Below are 23,915 nucleotides of genomic sequence, written 5' to 3'. Positions count from 1 at the left end.
GAATTACGTGCACATGACAGCTTTTGATGGAGAAGGCAATGGCACCCCACTCCAGTACTCTTGCCTGGAAAGTCCCATGGATGGAGAAGCCTAGTAGGCTGCAGTCCATGGGGTCGCTAGAGTCGGACACGACTCAGCGACTTCACTTTCACTTTTCACTTTCATGCATTGGAGAAGGAAATGGCAACCCACTCCAGTGTTCTTGCCTGGAGAATCCCAGGGACGGGGGAGCCTGGTGGGCTGCCGTCTATGGGGTCGCACAGAGTCGGACACGACTGAAGTGATTTAGCAGCAGCAGCAGCAACAGCTTTTGAAATTCATTATTTTTGGAAAGTTACTGTTGAACTATCCTCAAGACATCTGATTCTTGCCTTGAAAACATTCTTAGTTTACATTACCCCTTTTTTTGTATAATATTTTGATTCATTTTAGAATTTCACCTCCTGCTTACCTCTCCCTGTATGTTTTTGAATAGTGTCTACTTTTTCATTAGAATCCTTAATATATTGATTATAATTATTTTATATTTCCTGTCTGGCAATTTGAATATTTGAATGTATATATATATATATATACACACACATACATAATATATAATAAAATCTGACTCTAGTTTGGATGCTGGCCTTATCTATTTATACTATTGTTTTCCCCTTTTTAAAAAATGTACTACCAGGCATGCTTTATAAAATTTTTGTTGTTGTTACAGGTCAAATATCTTGTATTGGGTAGTAGAAAATGTGGTAAATAGGCCTTTAAAGTGAGGATATATGTTAACCTGACAAAAAAATTGGGCTGTGCTTAATGTTTTACATAATTCTACATTCCAGAAGCTTCAGATTCTTCTGATATCTTTTTTGTATCCCTGCCACTGACTTTGGTCTTCCTAAGAACTCCTCCCCAGAGATTCTGGGTCTTGCAGCTCTTTTAGCTATAACGTACTATTATTATACTCAAGTCCTGTTGGTATGGAGATCATATGTGTGTGGAGATCAGAGGGAGGGGAGGACAGAAGCATTCTACAATCTCATGATTAAATCTGAGTCTTTCAGTGGGTGTGTATATCAGGACTGAGACTTTCACCAGTGTTTCTACAGCAGTAGAACTTGACACTTAGACAATAAAGTAAAGATATAGGGACTTGGCATGGAGAATTGCTTTTCTCCATCAGAAAAAAAAAAAAAAAAACACTGATGATATGTTTTTTCCCTAGACAGTAGTTATTTGTTACGGGGAATGCTCTAAACATTTAAAAATAATGATTATTCTTCTTCCCTCAGCCAGAGCCCAGAGGGTACTTTTTTTTTTTTTTTTCATTTCTTCATCATAAAAAGCAGATGGGGTTCATGGATGTAAAACCCACAAAATATGGGAGTGTCTAAGACTGAAACCCCAGCCATTTCTCATTCTCAATAGCCCATATTCAGCATCCAGCAATTATTGAAAATTAATATATGAGTTCTCCCACTAGCTTTTTTATTTAGTGACTTCTGTTCCAGATAAGCAGCTCTTGGCTCTGGTTGATACTGGGGAAAAATTGCGGGCAAGAGGAGAAGGGGATGACAGAGGATGAGATGGTTGGATGGCATCACCGACTCAATGGGCATGAGTCTGAGTAAACTCTGGGAGATAGTGAAGGACAGGGAAGCCTGGCATAGTGCACTATTAAGCAGCAGTTCATAGTGTTGCAAAGAGTCAAACATGACTTGGCTACTAAACAACAACAACAACAATTTCAAAATTTTCTGTTTTCCTGTTATAACAATGGTGGTGACAACTTCCAGTTCAGTTCAGTTCAGTTGCTCAGTCGTGTCCAACTCTTTGTGACCCCATGGACTGCAGCACACTAGGCCTCCCTGTCCATCACCAAGTCCTAGAGTTTACCCAAACTCATGTCCACTGAGTCGGTGGTGCTATCCAACCATCTCGTCCTCTGTTGTCCCCATCTTCTCCTGCCTTAGATCTTCACCAGCATCAGGGTCTTTTCAAATGAGTCAGGTGGCCAAAGTTTTGGAGTTTCAGCTTCAACATAAGTCCTTCCAATGAACACTCAGGACTGGTCTCCTTTAGGATGGATTTGTTGAATCTACTTGCAGTCGAAGGGACTCTCAAGAATCTTCTCCAAAACCACAGTTCAAAAGCATCAATTCTTCGGTGCTCAGCTTTCTTTATAGTCCGACTCTCACATCCATACATGGCTACTGGAAAAACCATAGCCTTGACTAGACAGACCTTTGTTGACAAAGTAATGTCTCTGCTTTTTAATATGCTGTCCAGGTTGGTCATAACTTTCCTTCCAAGGAGTAAGTGTCTTTTAATTTCATGGCTGCAAACACAATCTGCAGCGATTTTGGAGCCCAAAAATAAAGTCTGCCACTGTTTCCAATGTTTCCCCATCTATTTGCCATGAAGTAATGGGACCAGATGCCATGATCTTCGTTTCCTGAATGTTGAGTTTTAAGCCAACTTTTTCACTCTCCTCTTTCTTTAACTTTCAACAAGAGGCACTTCAGTTCCTCTTCACTTTCTGCCATAAGCATGGTGTCATCTGCATATCTGAGATTATTGATATTTTTCCTTGCAATCTTGATTCCAGCTTGTGCTTCCTCCAGCCGAGCGTTTCTCATGATGTACTCTGGATATAAGTTAAATAAGCAGGGTGACAATATACAGCCTTGACGTACTCCTCTTCCTATTTGGAACCAGTCTGTTATTTCATGTCCAGTTCTAACTGTTGCTTGTTGACCAGCATACAGATTTCTCAAGAGACAGGTCAGGTGGTCTGGTATTCCCATCTCTTGAAGAATTTTCCACAGTTTATTGTGATCCACACAATCAAGGGCTTTGGCATAGTCAATGAAGCAGAAATAGATGTTTTTCTGGAACTCTTGCTTTTTTGATGGTTCAGTGGATGTTGGCAATTTGATCTCTGGTTCCTCTGCCTTTTCTAAAACCAGCTTGAACATCTGGAAGTTCATGGTTCACGTATTGCTGAAGACTGGCTTGGAGAATTTTGAGCATTACTTTACTAGCATGTGAGATGAATGCAATAGTGCGATAGTTTGAGCATTCTTTGGCACTGCCTTTCTTTGGGATTGGAATGAAAACGGACCTTTTCCAGTCCTCTGGCCACTGCTGAGTTTTCCAAATTTGCTGACATATTGAGTGCAGCACTTCCACGGCCTCATCTTTTAGGATTTGAAAGAGCTCACTGGAATTCCATCATCTCCACTAGCTTTGTTTGTACTGATGCTTTCTACAGCCCACTTGACTTCACATTCCAGGATGTCTGGCTCTAGGTGAGTGTGAGTGATCACACCATCGAGATTATATGGGTCGTGAAGATCTTTTTTGTACAGTTCTTCTGTGTATTCTTGCCACCTCTTAATATATTCTGCTTCTGTTAGGCCCATACTACTGCCAAGCTCTTTATATATCAGAACTGAAACTGCAAGATTCTTCCTTTACTTTTTACATCAGTAATTTAGTAGTAGTTGTTGTTTAGTCATTAAATTATGTCCGATTCTTTTGAGACCCCATGGACTGTAGTCCACCAGACTCCTCTGTCCCTGGGATTTCCTATACAAGAGTAATGGAGTGGTTTGCCATTTTCCTTCTCCAGGGAATCTTCCCAACCCAGGGATGGAATCCACATCTCCTCTGTCTCTCTCATAGGCAGGCAGATTCTTTACCACTGAGCCTCGAGGGAAACCCAATTATGTAATACCACAGAACAAAGTATAAAAACTTAAAGCTAATAAGAGTAGAGCTGTTACCACCTCTACTTGGAGAGATGACAAGAAGACAACCCCATAGAGGAAGTTTAATAGTTAAGGTTCTCAACAGAAGCCATGTTCCATAGATGGCAAAACCAATTGATAGCACACAATAAGGCAACTCTCCCATCACTCATTTCTTTTGACTGTACTTCTGTGATCAGACAGCAGGCAGGAGAAGGGCAAAGGGTGGTATGGCAAATGGAAAGTATCCAGCACTGCTTCTACTAGTGTTATCCACCCCAGTTGGTAATAATGCCAGCAATCATCCCTGGTGAAGAGATAATCATGGGAACGGTAATAAGGAGAAGAAAACTGGCTACTATGGTGAATTCTCAGAACAGAAGATTCTCTTTGTGCTCAAGACCACTTTGCCCGTATCTAGTAAATTTTCATAGCTTTGAAGAAGTGAAGAGATTATAAACTAGATCAAAAAAGGCAGAGTAAGCAGGGAGAAACCAAAACCAAACTCTTAAAAGCAGAAAGTGCCTGTGTTCTCCCACTACTTACAAAACCCTTATGTAATCTCTCCTGCTCTCCTTTTTCTTCATGCTCTTTTGTTTAATTCAGATACCATTTTTTTTCTTATAAGATTTTCTCATAGAATTTATTCTTATTCGTTTGAATTTCCTAGAACATTTCCACTCCCCGCATTCCTAATACATTTCTCCAGGCATTGTTGAATTTTATTAAAATACATATTAAAAATCAATTATTAAATTAATTCAAGTCATGGGAAATGGAATCATATAAAACATTAATATAAATTGTTAAAAATTCAATGTGGTTTGCAGTAGAAGATAAATCTGCAAAAATAAGTAATGGCCAATTCATAAAAGGCTAAGATAAATGTGCTAAGATAGTGAGATTGAATTTTTCTGGAATCTTCATTGATTCTAAAATAAGAAGTAACTGTATGTGCTAAAATGATCTAGTGAATCATGTAGCAACTGAGAGTATGTATTATTTTTCCTTAAGTTCTTCAAAATAGTCTGTATACTTATACATTATTGCTAGATTGATAAGTGAATAAACATTCTTTTTTTGGAAGAAAAAACGGAGGCCTGGAAGATGAAGTTGCTTATGTTGATATAACCAGATGGTGGCAGATTTCTAGTCTAGAAATCTGTATTGCAATATGAAGTGATTGCCTTTTGCTTTCCACATCTGTTTATATTTGTGTTCATTGTATTAACTAGTCTAACTTCATGGTAGTAATTAACTAGTCTAATGCCTTACACCTGCTTTCTGCTAGACTATGAATATTAATTTGCTTTTTTTTTTGTCAAATGAGGCAAAAGTGATGAAAAAATTAGGGAAATAATCTTGCAAGATTATTTCTCCTTATCTACAATCCATGAAAAGTCCTGAAATAGTTCATTTAGATACACATTCATGAAAAAGGAGAACATGTAAATTAAATCTTTTCCCATCCAAAACAATAAAAGACAGTAAAAGAGTGGAATGATTTTGATAATCTAGAGTTGAAGAAGAAGAATTTGGAGTTAGAAGGTAATGAATAAGACTTGCACTTAAAAATTTTGTGCCTGGAACTTTTGTAATAATCATAAATTTGACTTTTTAGATTAGAGATTTCCAAACATTTTCTGTTCAAGTTGCTCTTAGTATCTCATTTTTTTAAAATAGTGATCAAAAGCCAAAGGAAATAACTGAAAGTCCTTTTTACTAAGGTCCAAACAACTTGCTGCTGCTGCTGCTAAGTGGCTTCAGTCTTGTCCGACTCTGTGCAACCCCATAGATGACAGCCCACCAGGCTCCCCGATCCCTGGGATTCTCCGGGCAAGAACACTGAGTGGGTTGCCATTTCCTTCTCCAATGCAGGAAAGTGAAAAGTGAAAGTGAAGTCGCTCAGTCATGTCTTAGCGACCCCATGGACTGCAGCCTACCAGGCTCCTCCATCCATGGGATTTTCCAGGCAAGAGTTCTGGAGTGGGGTGCCATTGCCTTCTCCCCAAACAACTTAGTGAATATTTATACTATAAAATCACAGCCATTTGAAAAAAAATAGTACAAATAAATAGAAGAAATTAACTGTAATTAAATGCTACTGCTTACTAAAGGAATGTATGTGCTTGTTTGTCACTGTACTACTTCTCAAACCTCAGAATCAGATGGGTTAAAGTCACCCTCATTTCCTATTCCTGGTTAATTTTCATGCAGTACTTGCTTATTCTCATAATAAACAACAAAAGATGGCTTTGAAAACTATGACATTGAAGTATATGATACTTGATCTAATGTAGAAACTACAGTACTTAGCGATAATTCTTCAGTCAGTGTCATCATACGTATAGCATCATTACGCTTTCCATGAAAATTTAAAATATCCTTTAGCTTCCCTGTGAGTTCACCATAATTCCGTGGGGAAACTTGTCACAGAGCTTGGGGACCGTAAGCTTAGATTATTGCAGAATTTCCTGTAGAAACAAAGCAAATTTTTCAACTTCCCTAGCAGCAGCAGAGGTTAGAAGTAGATTCTAAAGTAATAAAGCCATAAATATGGTATCTATGCATAATTTTCCCTTATGGCAAAACCCTTGATTATCAAGTGATATAGAGTAGAGGTCTCCAGGCCAAAACTTGGAGAAATGTGTTCTATTTTATATTCTGTCAATAAATCACCATGACTATTTGGAGAAAGTCACTGGTGTTTCTGCACCTCAATTTTTATTTTCTATTGGCAAGACAGAGAAAATTATTTTTGGTTTCCACCAGAAAAAATACTGATGAATCCATGTGAATGTACATTGATATAAAAATACTATTTACAGTAATATTATGAAAAATAATTACAAACTGATATAATTGCATAATTAAAAATTGATAAATGACTCACTTAAGCTAAGGAAATAACCTTCAATTGTGTTTTTCTCATTCTGATTCTATGTATTTTATATATTAGAAGAGAAATTATTGTATATCATAATATAAACTTGTCTGCCACACTCACCTTTGCCGAATTACTCTATAAAATTGTAGAATTGATTTTTTTTTACTTAAAAATTTAAAATTATAATTAATCTGGCACAAGAATATATGTTCGCTTTAAAATTTAAAGTACAAATGAGTAAAAACTCTCTCCTTGTGTTTCTGCCCATATCTGTTAACAAGTATTCACATGAATAATAACCCCTGCTAGCAATTTACCATATTTACTTCTAGATTATTTTTAATGCACTAAAATAAATATCATATTAGGGTTCTTCAGGAAAATAGAATGAATAGGATATATATCAATATATAAGAAAAAATATTAGGTTAGTGCAAATGTAATTGTGGTTTCAGACCATGAATTTAAAATCATTATAACTAGGCTCAGGTACTTCTTTATTAATCAAAATAGGAACCATTACAAACAACACATATTTTCCAATGAGAAAATAAGTTTGTTTATTTCTGTAGCATAAAAATCCATACTTCAGGTTTCAATGAACACTTGGAAAGCATTTTCTGCATCATGATGGTTGTGGAAGCGTTTTCCCTGCAAAAAGTTGTCGAGATGCTTGAAAAAGTGGTAGTCATTTGGCAAGAAATCAGTTGAATATGACAGATGAGGCAAAATTTTGTAACCCAATTTGTTTAACTTTGAAGTGTAGGTTGTGCAACATGCAGTCAGGCATTATCTCAGAGAAGAATTGGGCCCTTTCTGTTGACCAATGATGGCTGTAGGCATTGCAGTTTTTGGTGCACCTCATAGATTTGCTGAACATACTTCTCAGATATAATGATTTTGCTGGGATTTATAAAGGGTTCATGGATCAGATTGGCAGCAGACCAGAAGTGACCATCACTTTTTTTGGTGCAAGTTTGGCTTTGGAAAGTGCTTTGGAGCTTCTTGTAGTCCAACCACTGAGCGGGTGGTTGCCTGTTGTCATATAAAATCCACTTTTTAATGCACATCACAATCCGATCAAGAAATGATTCATTGTTGTTGCACAGAATGAGAGAAGATGATACTTCAAAATGACGACTTTTTTGAGTTTTGATCAGCTCATGAGACACCCACTTATAGAGCTCTTTCACCTTTCCAGTTTGCTTCAAATGTGAAAGGACTGTAGAATGGATGCCAATGAATTCTTCTGCAACTTCTTATGTAGTTGTAAGAGGATCCGCTTGGATGAATGCTCTCAACTGGTTGTTGTCAACTTTCTATGACTGGCCACTGCATGCCTCATCTTCAAGTTTCTGGTCTCCTTTGCAGAACTTCTTGAACCACCACAGCATTGTATGTTCCTTAGCAGTCACTGGGCCAAATGCGTTGTTGATGTTGTAAGTTGTCTCCACTGCTTTACAACCCATTTTGATATCGATTAAGAAAATCGCTTGAATTTGTTTTTTGTCTAACATCATTTCAATAAATATCAAATAAACAACAAGTAATAAGTCATTGACAAAAAAAATAAAGTGAGAAATGCACATTAAAATAATGTATAACATAACCACATTTATTTAAGAATGTATTCCAATACCACATGGCAAATTTTAACAATGAAAAACTGCAATTACATTTGTATCAACCTTAATACTATGGAAACTGGATCATGTGATTATGCAGGCTGAGAAGTCCCACAATATGCCCCATGCAAGCTAGAGAACCAGAAAATACAATGGTATAGGTAAGTCCAAGTCTGAAGGTTTGAGAATCCTAGGGGTCATTGCTGGAAGTCCCAGAGTGAAGGCCAGAGGTCCGTGAGCTTTGAAATCTGAAAGCAGAAGATAGATGTTCCAGTTCAAGAAGAGAGAGAATTCAGCATTCAACTGCCTTTAGTTCAATTGGAGCTTTCAGCAGATTGGATGATGCCTGACCCATTGGTGAGAGCTAATCTGTATCAGCCTATGACTCAAATGCTAATTTCTCAAGAGCCACACCCTCAGAGACATGGCCAGAAATAACATTTTCCCAGCCCTCTGGGCAACACTTAGCCTGGTCAAATTGATTTATAAAATTGACCATCATGGGTATGTATGTAAATTTAGGACTGTATGGTCCCTTTGTGCATAAAGATAAACAGGTTGTAAGTTCTGAATTGAAAAAACAAATTTTTTTTAGAAACCATTTTTATCAGTAGGTATAAGTTCTATTTTTTTATCTGCTGTTTCATAATCTATTAAATTTTATGCTGGATATCTTCCATATGTCTCTCTAGATCCAGTCTTCATTCTTATCCATTATGCTCTGTGCCACAGGAAACCACTGAAATGACTACCCGGGAGAATTCTCCATCTCCAATACTTCCTTTGCCTGTTGTCTTCTGATAGCTCTGGCCAATGGTGTGAAATCTATTGGCAGGTGATTCAAAAAGGGGAAAAGCATGATTGAGGCATTTATTTTCCATCTTCTTTTATAGCACTTAAAAAAGAATGTCCATAAGGTGTCATCATCATATAAACCCACTTCATTGTATTTATGGTGATAGGCATACTACTGGTTCATTGCAAATAGAGTCCACATTTCTAGTCAGAGGCTACACTTTCAGTTGTGTAAATAGATCTTATTCTCACAAATTTCCTGAAGTACATTGACCAATCAGCTTTTGCTCTTTTATTTATTATATTTATGCATATGAGTTATCTAAGTATATAAACCTGTTGCTTTTTCTTCTACCTTAACACAACAAAAACAACCCACAATCTCTATATCTTGTTTCCCTTATTTATATATAAAACTTTTTCCCCTTGTTACGAAAAGCTTTATTACAAGACTCATTTAAACTCATTATAGATGAGCAAACTTGAGTGAACTCTGGGAGATGGTGGAGGACAGGGAAGACTTCCATTCTGTAATCCATAGGGTTGCAAAGAGTTGGACATGACGTAGTGGCTAAATGACACCTAAACTCATTTATTCTAATTTTTTTTTCATGTTATTCCTTAAGCTCCTTCCAGTTAGAACACCGCTCCTATTATTCTACCAAAATTGCCCATACAAAGTCAGCAATGAATTCTTAACTACCAAGTAACACAGAGTCAATTCTTAGTCTTCATCTTGCTGAATCTGTCAACCGCATTTGCCTCTCTCATCTCTAGAACACATTTGTAACTTGTATTCCTGATTATCAGCATTATCCCAGTTTCCCTTATATGCTATGACAATTTGTGTTCAATTTTTTCAGTTTTCCCTCACGTGCTCTAATGATGTTAGAATTACCACGGGCTTGGTCCTTGGGTTTCTTGTATTTTGTTTGTTTTCATTTACAAATATACACTTACCAAATACCATTGTCATGTGTTTTGAAATGCAATTTCTACACTGCTCATGCTCAGTCACTTCAGTTGTGTCTGACTCTTTGTGACCCTATGGACTATAGCTCACCAGGTTCCTCTGTCCTTAGGATTCTCCAGGCGAGAACACTGGAGTAGGTTGCCATGCCCTTCTCTAAGGGATCTTCCTGACCCAGGGGTTGAACCCATGTCTCTTGGGTCTCCTGCATTGGCAGGTAGGTTCTTTACCACTAACACCACCTGGCAGGCCCAATTTCTATTCTATGGATTTTAATATTTATAGCTCCAAACTGGATTTCACCCTGACCCTAAGACTCACAGAAAGAACTTTTTATGACATTTCTTTTCTACCAGACAACTAAAAAGATGTATACCCCAAACAGACTCTCAGACTCTAACACGTCATCACCACCATCTGTTCTTCCAGTAGTTTCTGCCATCTCAGTGTAAGGCAACCTGTTTTATTTTAGTCCTGTGAAATTTGCTGGATATCTTCCAGCTAGGATCTGTTAACCACTTGCCTTCTGGAGACTAAAATATGCCTGATAGAATGTAGGTTTTCAATGTGATAGAATGAATGACTGAATGCACCTTTTGAAGAGTTATGGATTGTATCAATTATAAAAGATAACTGTTGTCTTCTTAAGCATGTTGCTGCTGCTGCTAAGTCGTGTCCGACTCTCTGTGACCCCATAGACAACAGCCCATCAGGCTGCCCCATATCAAGGATTCTCCAGGCAAGAACACTGGAGTGGGTTGCCATTTCTTTCTCCAATGCATGAAAGTGAAAAGTGAAAGTGAAGTCGCTCAGTCGTGTCCGACTCTTAGCGACCCCATGGACTGCAGCCCACCGGGCTCCTCCATCCATGGGATTTTCCAGACAAGAGTACTGGAGTGGGTTGCTACTGCCTTCTCCACCTCTTAAGCATATTTATTTAATATTCTCTTTGCTTCAATATTAATAATACAACACTTGATTGTTTTTTAAAGTATATCTGATAGACACGTTTTCTGTTTCTTCATTACCAACTTTTAGAAGTTATTTTCTTCTAAGTATAAATCTCTTAAACAGAAAATAAGATCATGTTTTCAAACCTTTCTTGAGACTAAGCACATAAATTGTTAATTTTTGTAAAAATTCATTTCATTTGTGTTTACTGAGATGTCTAGGCTATTTCTTGACAATTTAGTTTTTTTTCCTTCCTACTTTCTTTGCTTAAAAAAATTGTTCTTATCTTTTGATAAATTCATGTAGTTTTCTTAGTTCCATTTTTTTCTCTAATAGCTTGAAATTTGACATTTCAATAATTTTCAAATTGTTGCACTTGAAATTTTAACATGTATATTTAAGCTTTGATCTTTCTGTGCAATGCCTTATGTTAATAATTTTCTTTATATTTTTATCATATAAATAAAGAATCTTGGCATTTCTTTTCCTTTTTCTCCTGCCTCCTGCTATTTTCTGCATCAATGAGCTGAAAAGTTATTCTATATTGAAATCCCAAAGAAATCACCTTTTCATTAAAAAGTTGTTGCCATTTTTCCTTAATAAACTACTCATTTAAGCTCAAGTATAAATTATATAAGTTACATCGCTGCTCATTATTGCTTATATACTTTCTCCCTTAGGGTTATTGCTCCTTTATTTTTTTCTTTTTTAGTGTGCCTTTTAGCAATTCTTTCAGATAGGGGTGTTGGATAAGAAATGGGCATGCTTTAAAAGTTTTTCTTTTACTGCTCATAGTTGAATATTAGTTTGATTGAGTGTAAAATTCTAGTTACTTCAGAAATATAAATCTATTCTTTAAGAATCTTAAACCTAAGATTACTAGTGAGAATTCACTTGTCTATCTGTTGATTATTCATTTAATAGCTATTTCTAGCATCAAGCTATCCCTTGGAACTTCCAGTGAGAAAACATTTTTGAGTTCCAGAATTTTATTGTGATATGACAAATTATGAGTCATTTTAAATCTATTTTTCTTATCTTGGGTTGTCAATGAACATCTAAGGACTTATGTTTTCTCTTCAGGTCTATAGAATTAAAAAACGCATTTTTAAAAATATATCCTCTTATTTACTCTCTCTACTCTGAAGTCTCATTTGTACCTAACAAATATTGATATGTTATGGAATTTTATTTATTCTCTGTTAAATTTTATTTTATTCTCTCTGTTTCCTCTGTTTTCATACATACACACATGTGCATGTGCAAACACACACACACACACACTTGTCTGATAAATTCTCTGGGATTCTCTGTTAAATCTCACAACTCAGCTATTGACAATTTTGCAGGGTTCTTTTTAGCTCATTCTCTGTTATATCAGCCCCTCGCCCCTACACACATTTTGCTATTTATTTTATGACCTTCATATTTTTCATCTCAATAATGTTTCTACAAGATTTTTTCATATTAATATCTATATCAATATTTTCATGACACTTTGTAAAAGTCTGACTTGAAATTGCCAAAATCAGACTTAATTGAAGAAAGTGGGGAAAACCACTAGACCATTCAGCTAGCTAAGTCACTTCAGTCGTGTCCGACTCTGTTCGACCCCACAGATGGCAGCCCACCAGGCTACCCTGTCCCTGGGATTCTCCAGGCAAGAACACTGGAGTGGGTTGCCATTTCCTTCTCCAATGCATGAAAGTGAAAGTGAAAGTGAAGCCGCTCAGTCCTATCCGACCCCATGGACTGCAGCCTACCAGGCTCCTCCATCCGTGGGATTTTCCAGGCAAGAATACTAGAGTGGGCTGCCATTTTCTTCTCCACTGACCTAAATCAAATCCCTTATAATTATACAGTGGAAGTGAGAAATAGAGTTAAGGGACTAGATCTAATAGACAGATTGCCTGATGAACTATGGATGGAGATTCATGACACTGTACAGGAGATAGGAATCAAGACCATCCACAAGAAAAAGAATACAAAAAAGCAAAATGGCTATCTGAGGAGGCTTTACAAATAGCTCTGAAAAGAAGAGATGTGAAAAGCAAAGGAGAACAGGAAAGATATACCCATTTGAATGCAGAGTTCCAAAGAATAGCAAGGAGAGATAAGAAAGCATTCCTCAGTGATCAATGCAAAGAAATAGAGGAAAATAATAGAATAGGAAAGACTAGAGATCTCTTCAAGAAAATTAGAGATACCAAGGGAACATTTCATGCAAAGACAGGCTCAATAAAGGGCAGAAATGGTATGGACCTAACAGAAGCAGAAGATATTAAGAAGAGATGGCAAGAATACACAGAAGAACTGTACAAAAAATATCTTCACTAACCAGATAATCATGATGGTGTGATCACTCACACTCACCTAGAGCCAGAAATCCTGGAATGTGATGTCAAGTGGGCCTTAGGAAGCATCAGTATGAACAAAGCTAGTGGAGATGATGGAATTTCATTTGAGCTATTTAAAATCCTAAAAGATGAGGCTGTGGAAGTGCTGCACTCAATATGTTAGCAAATTTGGAAAACTCAACAGTGACCACAGGACTGGAAAATATGAGTTTTCATTCCAATCCCTAAGAAAGGCAATGCCAAAGAATGCTCAAACTACCGCACTATTGCACTCATCTCACACACTAGTAAAGTAATGCTCAAAATTCTCCAAGCCAGGCTTCAGCAACATGTTAACCATGAACTTCCAGATGTTCAAGCTGGTTTTAGAAAAGGTAGAGGAACCAGAAATCAAATTGCCAACATCCGCTGGATCATCCAAAAAGCAAGAGTTCCAGAAAAACATCTATTTCTGCTTCACTGACTATGCCAAAGCCTTTGATTGTGTGGATCAAAATAAACTGTGGAAAATTCTTCAAGAGATGGGAATACCAGACCACCTGACTGGCCTCTTGAGAAACCTGTATGCAGGTCAGGAAGCAACAGTTAGAACTGGACATGGAACAACAGACTGGTTCCAAATAGGAAAAGGAGTACGTCAAGGCTGTATATTGTCACCATACTTATTTAACTTCTATGCAGAGTACATCATGAGAAACGCTGGGCTGGAAGAAGCACAAGCTGAAATCAAGATTGCCAGGAGAAATACCAATAACCTCAGATATGCAGATGACACCACCCTTATGGCAGAAACTTAAGAAGAACTGAAGAGCCTCTTGATGAAAGTGAAAGAGGAGAGTGAAAAAATTGGCTTAAAGCTCAACATTTAGAAAACAAAGATCATGGCATTTGGTCCCATCACCTCATGGCAAATAGATGGGGAAACAGTGGAAACAGTGGCTGACTTTATTATTCTGGGCTCCAAAATCACTGTAGATGGTGATTGCAGCCATGAAATTAAAAGACACTTACTCCTTGGAAGGAAATTTATGACCAATCTGAACAGCGTATTTAAAAAAAAAGAGACATTACTTTGTCAACAAAGGTCCTTCTAGTCAAGGCTATGGTTTTTCCTGTAGTCAAGTATGGATGTGAGAGTTGGACTATAAAAAAAACTGAGTACAGAATAATTGACGCTTTTGAACTGTAGTGTTGGAGAAGACTCTTGAGAGTCCCTTGGACTGCAAGGAGATCCAACCACTATTTGCTGAAAGAGATCAGTCCTGGGTGTTCATTGGAAGGACTGATGTTGATGCTGAAACTCCAATACTTTGGCTACCTGATGCGAAGTGATGACTTATTTGAAAAGACCCTGATGCTGGGAAAGATTGAGGGCAGGAGGAGAAGGGGACAACAGAGGATGAGATGTTTGGCTGGCATCATCAACTCGATGTGCTTGGGTTTGGGTAGACTCTGGCAGTTAGTAATGGACAGGGAGGCCTGGCATGCTGCGGTTCATGGGGTTGCAAAGAGTTGAACACGACTGAGCGACTGAAATGAACTGACTTTAAATGTTGGTCTGAACAACAGAAAGTTGATATCTGTACAGTTGCTTTTATCCTCTATTTGATTTATATATTTTCCATTTGTTCAATCAGATAAGTAATTCAAAAACACCTCGTTTACTATTGTTTTTTTTTTTTTTTTTTTTTCTCTTTCTTACCTCTTTTTGTCTTGATGGGTGCAAAATACAGATAAGATTCACTGCTTCAAAAGCAAGAGCCTGCTCTGTTTTCTTCCCTGGCTCTTCCATTTGTACTGTCCAACATGAAACTTCGTTCCCAGTCTTAAAAGTACATGATATCTTAGTTTTTTCTTTTCCTCTAAACTCATGGATTTCTGAAGCTCTGTCATATCTGTTTTGGTCTCAGTTTTTCAGCATCATTCAAGTAACTTGGCAATAGGAAGTATTGAATGATTGATTACAAACAATATCGCAGTGCAAGAAACAGTGTTCAGTAAAATCAAAATCTCACCTGTTCAAATTAAATTTAATTTTCACTCACAGTCACACATTGGCAGCAACAATATTTTCCAGGAATTACTTAGAGTTACAGCAGAAGTCAGAAAGAATCATTATCTTGAGGAAAAAAATACAGAATTTATGGTCTCAGAAAAATACTTTGGTTGTGCAGTTACTTTTATTTTCATTTAAAAACCTGCCTTCTCTAGATAGTATATAACTTAATAATAGAAATTGCTATAAAAACAATTTTAAGTGTACAAATTTATGTTACAAAAACACAAAAGTGAACTAACTAACAGAACAGATGACGAGCAATCATTTCAAAAGAAGATACAACACTTCATTTAGTAGTGACAGTCCCAGGATGTCAAAGACCCACAAATGATAAAGTATCTATATTCATTCACTTATGTTGTGCTTATTAGGTATTTATAAACAAGGAGAATTTAGGGTTCTCACAGCCAGAGAGACTTGATTTTGCAATAATTATTAGTGTTGTGTTAGTCACTCAGTCATGTCTGACTCTTCGTGATTGCATGGATTACAGCCTGGCAGACTCCTCTGTCCATGGGAATCTCCAGGCAAGAATACTAGAGTGGGTTACCATGCCCTTCTCTAAGGTAAGAAAATGGATACAGAGAAGATGTTTTTTCTAGCATCACACAGCTGGTGGAAAGGAAGGCAGCAATTTGATTCTGGTCTCTTTCTTCAGCTTCCTGATTTTCCAAAGTCACCTGGAACCTAGGATTTAAATCTCACTCTTCTAGGGAGTGAGAAACTCAAGTTCAGTGCCTTGAGATGACTTGGCTGCCATAAAAGAGTAATTGCTAGAATAATTTGCAATACTACTTCTGTCATATATCAAAGCAGATTTGAATCCAGGAGCCATAAGTGTGGTATGTCTGTTATTGTTGCTATCTGGAAAACAGAAGCTGATTTTAGCTATCTTAAAGAGGAGAAAAGCAAAGACTTTGAGTGAGAAATAACTGGTAAGTAACTGGTATACTATTTTTCAGTTGATTTTAAGAAGTTGATTGATGAAAAAGAAAACCTACACCCTGAGGAAATCAAAATTGAAAAAGACACATGTACCCCAATGTTTATTGCAGCACTATTTGCAATAGCTAGAACATGGAAGCAACCTAGATGTCCACTGACAGGTGAGTGGATAAAAAGGCTATGGTTACATATATACAATGGAATATTACTCAGCCATGAAAATGAACACATTTGAATCAGTTCTAATGAGTCTGACTCATTAGATGGGTGAAACTAGAACTTATTAGTGAATTTAGGTGAATTAATTAGAGTGAATTAAGTCAAAAAGAGAATACTAACACATATATATGGAATCTAGAAAGATGGTACCAATGAATTTATTTGCAGGGCAGCAGTGGAGAAACAGACACAGAGAACAGACTTATGGACAGGGTGTAGGGGGAGGAGAGGGTGAGATGTATGGAGAGAGAAACTTGAAAACATATTACCATATGTAAAATAGATAGTCCATGGGAATTAGCTCTATTTTTCAGGGAACTCAAACAAGAGCTCTGCACCAAACTAGAGGAGTGGAATGGGGAAGGAGACACGAAGGAGGTTCAAGAGGGAGGGGACATATGTATATCTATGGCTGATTTATGTTGATGTTTGACAAAAAACAACAAAATTCTGTAAAGCAATTATCCTTCAGTTAAAAAATAAATACATTTTTTAAAAGTAAGTGAAAGAAAATATGCTTAGGCAAAAGCTGATTAGTATCTTCTTTTAATTTAAACTAATTTTATTTTTAGAATACATATGCGATTGTTGACACTATCACTTTCAGTCTTTACTCTTTCTTCCATCCTCCTTGTCTGCCTTCCTTCCTTCTTTTTCTTCCAGTTTTACTGAGGTATAAGTGGCACACAGCACTGTATAAGTTTAAGGTATACAGCCTGATGATTCAAATTACATACATCATGAAACCGTCATTAAAATAAGTTAAGTGAACATTCATCATTTCGTATAGATACAATATTAAAGAAAGAGAAAAATATGCATGTATGATAAGAAATTTTAGGATTTACCCTAACTTCTATAAATAAGATATAGAAGTGTTAATTATAGTTATCATTTACATTACATCTCTGTTACTGGAAGTTTGTAGTACCATTTTGTGTGTGTGTGTTTTATGTGGTTTTATGTGTGTTTGTGTGGTTTTTTATTTGTATGTGTGTGTGTGTTTGTAGTACCTTTTGACTACTTACATCCAATTCCTTTTCCCCACCTCTTGTTTTGGTAATCACAATCAGATCTTGTTTTCCATGAATTTGTTTGCTTTTGGAGTTTAATTGACCTACAACACTACGTTGGTTCATTATGTTCCACAACATAGTAAATTTTTTCCCATACCCTTCAAAATGATCACCATGATAAGTCTAGATATGATATGTCACCCAAAAGATATTACTTAGCTAAAGAATCTGCAAGGAAATGGCTACCTACTCCAGTATTCGTGCCTGGAGAATTCCATGGGCAGAGGAGCCTGGTAGACTGTAATCCATGGGGTTGGAAAGAGTCAGACACGACTAATACATACAGTTATTAACTATGTTCCTCACACTGTACATTTTATACTGGTGATTTATTTATTTTGCAACTGGAAATGTGTATTTATCACATTCTTTATATGATCTGTCCTGCATTTTTTTTTCTCCTCAGTTTTCCTTTGCACACTTCTGGAATGTCTATGCATTGAAGGAAGAGGAACTGTGACGTAAGTCATATCAGGTTTTTAATTTAGTATCACACAAATACAATATTATGTGTTTTGAACTACTAAGGAAATCATTGTTTTCCCTCCCATTCTTCATTACTTGTCTGAAAATGTTCATTTTTTTAACATGAAAAGTACTTTCTCTCAAAACACATTTTATTTTCCACATATATTATCTCTTTGTAAAAATTAGCATATAATATTTGCAATATACAGAGAAATATAAATAATGATAAAGATAAACCAAACACTTGGTGGTGGTGGTGGTTTAGTTCCTAAGTCCTGTCCAACTCTTGCAACCCCATGGACTGTGGCCTGTCAGGCTCCTCGGTCCATGGGATTTTCCTGGTAAGAGTACTGGAGTGGGTGCCATTTTCTTCTCCAGGGGATCTTCCCAACCTAAGGATTGAACCCAGGTCTCCCACATTGTAGGCAGATTCTTTACTAGCTGACCCATGACCCACACCTAATTAAAAATACATTACCCATTTGTTAAAACCAGTTCTGGGCATTCCTCTCCCATCATATATATTTGCTTTCTTTTTCTGCAGATAAAATTTCTGTCCTGACTTTGAGGATTATTAGTCCCATGTATCAACATATACACCTTTATATTGTGTATGTGACTAATAAATTCTATTAAAATTATTGTTCAGAAAGTTCTAATAAATGTATTTTCTCATCACAGTGTCTAAGAATGCTATGCATTACAAGCTCGTCTGGACTGAACAGATACCCTTGTCGATATGAGTGATTTAAAATAAAATCTAGTTATAATTTAAACTCTCATTATTTAATAGTGGGCTCCTAAATATTTTTATGTTTGTAGCCACATGTTTCTCTTCCTCTCAATTGTTAAATTATATTTTTGACATTTTCTAATGTAAATATTAAGCTATGTTTATAGAAATATAAAAATTGTTTTATAACATTTAAGATTTTATATTTAAACACTAAATTATTATTATTATTATTGTAGATACAATAGGCCCTTCTGCAAAACTGTAACTTTTCATTTCTTCATGGTAGTTTTAGATAAATGTTTTTCTTGTTTGTTAATTTGAGTACACTTTTTTCTTTCAATTTCAATAAAATTAAATACATCAATCAATTCCTGTCTTTTTTTCTGTATCTGTTTTAAAAACACTTTCTATACTCAAAGGTAATGGTTATACCCACAAATATTTGTTTCTAAAGAGTTTGAACGGAGAAGGCAATGGCACCCCACTCCAGGACTCTTGCCTGGAGAATCCCAGGGACGGGGGAGCCTGGTGGGCTGCCTTCTATGGGGTCGCACAGAGTCAGCCACAACTGAAGTGACTTAGCAGCAGCAGCAGCAAAGAGTTTGAAAGTATTGCTTTTCATATTAGAGGCTTTGATGAACACAAAATTGATTTATATGATAGTGAGAGACAGTGGGAAGGAAAGACTAATATAACTTTTTCTTCCAAATGTAAATATGCAATGACCCCAGTATCACTTTTTGTAGAAACTATCATTTTAGAGTCATTGCAATACCACCTCTGTCATATATCAAGTTCCTGCTTATGTGAAGGTTTGTCTCAGGGCCCTTCATTCTGGCCATTGGTTGGATTATTCAGAGATATATTGTAATTTTCCTATCAAGTGATTTCTATGCAGATACTAATTCTTTCTAATATTATCCATATGCTGGTTTTATTCTCCTTTATATATATTTCATATTATTTTTGTATACTGAGTATACATTTTTCTTTTAATATCCTGTTTTCTGACTGTTAGAGTTTGCATTTTAATTTTAATTTTTACTCACACTTTATGAGAACATTGACTATTTGACTGCTATTTTTATGGTGACAAATCTAGACTGTTGATGAAGACTTAGATTACAAATGTTCCTCCTGATAGCCTGGAGCCCAATATCAATTTCAATTATTTAAATTAATTTAATTAAAAATAAAATTAAAATCCTTTTCTATTGAAAATAATTAGCATACTCTGAAGACTATACTCTCTATTATTCTCAATATTTTAGAAGATTGGAAATTAATGCAATTAGACATGCTGTAAAGTTTAAACATTTACAATAAATTAGACAACATCATTTCAGGAAAAGGCAATATAACTGAGATAGAGTGTTAATTATGTCCAAAGAGATAGAATAGCATTTTTATGATAACCACTTGCATCTAAAGAAAATAATTGAATTCCGTATCAACCATCTTCTGAATTAAAGAGAAAACGATCATTTAAAAATTATCATGGCACTACTAGTAATCCTGATAATCTTCTTATTCCCTGAGATATCTTTAAAAACACTGAAAAATGAACTTTTTTTTTTTCAGGTATATCTCTCTGATGCCTTTGAAAGTGATTATAAAAGAAAAAGCAGATTTATAAATTTCCAATTTGTGTACATAGTATTATGAGAGAAATTTGAAGAAACAAAAACTACCTTAGACTTGTCTCGAATATTCTTGAAATTTATAAGCTGGGTGGGGAATCAAAACTACCAAAAAAAAAAAAAATGAGTAACATGCTGGTGGGTATGTGAAATGTTGAGGTATTTGAGATGTGAGGAAGAAAAATACATGTCATGCAAGGACAAGTCATGGATAGTTCACCCGGTGAAACTGAATGAGAACACTGGGAATCTGGGTGGAATGGAGAATGGAGAAAAAGTAGTTATTGAACACCTAGGATAGCTTTAGCATTGTGCTCACAGTTTGCTACTTTATTTAATCCTCACAACAATACCGTGAGGTCAATGTTTCTCACAAGTTATAAATGAGAAAAATGTTACTGATAAAGCTTAAATAACTTACCCAAGATGATAGAGTAAGAATTTGTATTCAAATGATGATGATTCCAAAGACAACTCTTAAAATAAAACATAGGAAACAAAGTACTAAAAACCTTAATAAACTATCCTATTAATATTTCTAAATAATCTATATAGCCATCTAAATAATCTATATAGCCATCTAAATAATCTGTCTTTTTGATTTTCCTATTTGGAAAGGAGCATGTGGGCTGGAACCTGCAATCTATTTTATTCTTAATCAATTTGAGTAAGGAAGAATAAGATGTGAGTTACTAGAAACACGTGTCCAAACAAAAATACTGATGGACTTTATTAGCATGCAAGTCCTTGTCTATGAAATACTTTTAGCACAATGTACCAGGTACATCCTGGTCATTAAATTCAGTAAATGAAACTGAAATGCATGGCCTTTATACAGCACAAGTATAAGACATAAGTTATGCAAGTGTTTGAGTATAAATTAAGGATGATAAATTAAGCAACATAAGCTTTCCAGGTGATGCTAGTGGTAAAGAATCCATCTGCCAAAGCAGAAGACTTAAAAGACTTGGGTTTGATTCCTGAGTCAAGAAGATTCCCTGGAGTAAGAAATAGCAACCCACTTCAGTATTCTTGTCTAGAAAATTCCATGGACAGAGGAGCCTGGCATATAGTACATGAGGTTGCAAAGATTTGGGCACAACTGAGCCACTGAGCACAGCACATAACAAAAATAGCCCTTCTTTGATGATTTTCCACTTGGTTGTTGAATCTGGGCCAGGGTACATTCTAATGTGATGAGAAAGGACTTGGGGATAAAAGTGGTTGCTCCACACCTTGTGTGTAACCTGTGACTTAGCTGTTCCTTTCTTTTCATTTTCTTTGTAGGATATGCTGGTGGGGCCAAAAAAAGGTGCATCCAGGAGCATAAGGACAAAGGCAAAAAGAGCAAGCAGAAGAAAAGCTGGGACTCCCTTCTGTCCACACCTATTGGCGACCTGAGCTGGATTTAATATCCTGGGAGATTCAACCTTAAATCTCTCCAGGAGCCACTGTTCCAGGTAGCCCAAAGGCATCTATGCCCAACAGACCTTGACTCTGGGACCCCCTTGCCAAGCCAAGAGAATACAATTTTGTCATTAGGAGAGAGGTGCCTTTCACCAAGATGAGAAAGGGGGATAGGGTCCTGGAGGCAGAGGATGAGGCAAAGTGGCCAGAGGCCAGCCTTCTGCAGTTTGATACCAAGCACAGTGCACTGCACATAGCTATTCAATAAATATCTGTGGAAGAATAAAGAACAGTTTTCTTTGCATTATACATGGCTCTGAACAGCCTTGTGGTTACTTTAGTTAAAACTAATAAAATAATACACACGCCTGTGGCTCAGCTGGTAAAGAATCTGCCTGCGAAGCAGGTTACCTGGATTCAATTCCTGGGTCTTGAAGATCCCCTGGAGAAGGGAATGGCAACCCACTCCAGTATTCTTATTTGGAGAATTCCATGGATAGAAGAGCCTGGTGGGCTACAGTCTATGGGGTCACAAAGAGTCAGATAAAGCTGAACTACTAATGCTTTTACTATATACATATACATGTATATGTATGCATATATATGTATATGTGTATATATATATATATAACACATTGTATGTCAATAAAATAATAGATATTTCAGAATCATCATTTAAATAGATTACCCTTGTAAAAAAACATAGTTTCCCCAGTATTTAAAAAATTTATTCCTTCCTTTCATTCCATTCCCTTTTTTTTCCATCCTAAGAAATTTGCCTTAAAAAACAGAATCACAGAAGGCCACCAGAGTATAGTCAAATATACTATAATGCATATTTGAAAGTTGCTAAGAGAATAGATCTTAAATGTCATAACCATACAAAAAATATTTATGACTATGTATGGGGACAGATGTTAACATGACTTAGAGTGGTTGTCCTTTTGCAATATATACAAATATTTAATAATTATGTTACATCCCTAAAAATAATATAATGTTATATATAAATTATACCTCAATTCAAAAAAACTGTAGTGATACATTAAATATTACATTATCACCCCTAGAAATATAAAAAGCAAAGTGAAGTTAAATGTAATAATTTCTTATTCAGTCCCTCAGTCATGTCTGACTCTTTGCGACCCCATGGACTGCAGCGTGCCAGACCTCCCTGTCCATCACCAATTCCCAGAGCTTACTCAAACTCATGTCCATTGAGTCAGTGATGCCATCAAATATCTCATCTTCTGTTATCCCTTTCTCCTCCTTCCTTCAATCTTACCCAGCATCATGGTCTTTTCTAATGAGTCAGTTCTTCGCATCAGGTGGGCCAAAGTATTGGAATTTCAGCTTCAGCATCAGTCCTCCCAGTGAATATTCAGGAGTGATTTCCTTTAAGATGACTGGTTGGATTTCCTTGCAGTCCAAGGGACTCTCAAGAGTCTCCTCCAACACCACAGCTCAAAAGTATCAGTTCTTCTGCACTCAGCTTTCTTAATAGTCCAACTCTCACATCTATACATGACTACTGGAAAAAACGTAGCTTTGACTAGATGGATCTTTGTTGGCAAAGTAATGTCTCTGCTTTTTAATATGCTGTCTAGGTTGGTCATAACTTTCCTTCCAAGGAGTAAATGTAATTTCATGGCTGCAGTCACCATCTGCAGTGATTTTGGAGCCACTCCAAATAAAGTCTGCCACTGTTTCCATTGTTTCCCCTTCTATTGCCATGAAGTGATGGGACTGGATGCCATGAACTTAGTTTGACTGTTGAGCTGTAAGCCAACTTTCTCACTCGCCTCTTTCACTTTCATCAAGAGGCTCTTTAGTTCTTCTTCCCTTTCTGCCATAAGAGTGGTGTCATCTGCGTATCTGGGGTTATTGATATTTTTCCCAGAAATCTTAATTCGTCATGCTTCATCCAGCCCAGTGCTTCTCATGATGTAATCTGCATATAAGTTAAAAAATCAGGTGACAATATACAGCCTTGACATACTCCTTTCCCCATTTGGAACCAGTCTGTTGTTTCATGTACAG

At 36.4% G+C, this 23,915-nt stretch overlaps 1 protein-coding gene across 1 annotated transcript in view; it reads left to right on the top strand.

Annotated features, from left to right (window-relative positions):
- The window catches only part of LOC147378210 (proline-rich protein 23C-like), a 123,170-nt gene extending 101,290 nt beyond the window's left edge, over positions 1-21,880 (top strand). The window contains exon 3 of the mRNA XM_086323787.1: positions 21,756-21,880. Coding sequence (XP_086179913.1) covers positions 21,756-21,880 — 125 coding nt within the window. The remainder of the gene's footprint in view (positions 1-21,755) is intronic.
- The last annotated feature ends 2,035 nt before the right edge of the window (positions 21,881-23,915 follow it).

This window comes from Bos grunniens, chromosome 2 (assembly GCF_055505025.1).
Source record: "Bos grunniens cultivar Pamir isolate PY7600 chromosome 2, Bosgru_T2T1.0, whole genome shotgun sequence".
NCBI classification, from domain to species: Eukaryota; Metazoa; Chordata; class Mammalia; order Artiodactyla; family Bovidae; genus Bos; species Bos grunniens.
This window is presented reverse-complemented; position numbering and strand designations above follow the sequence as displayed.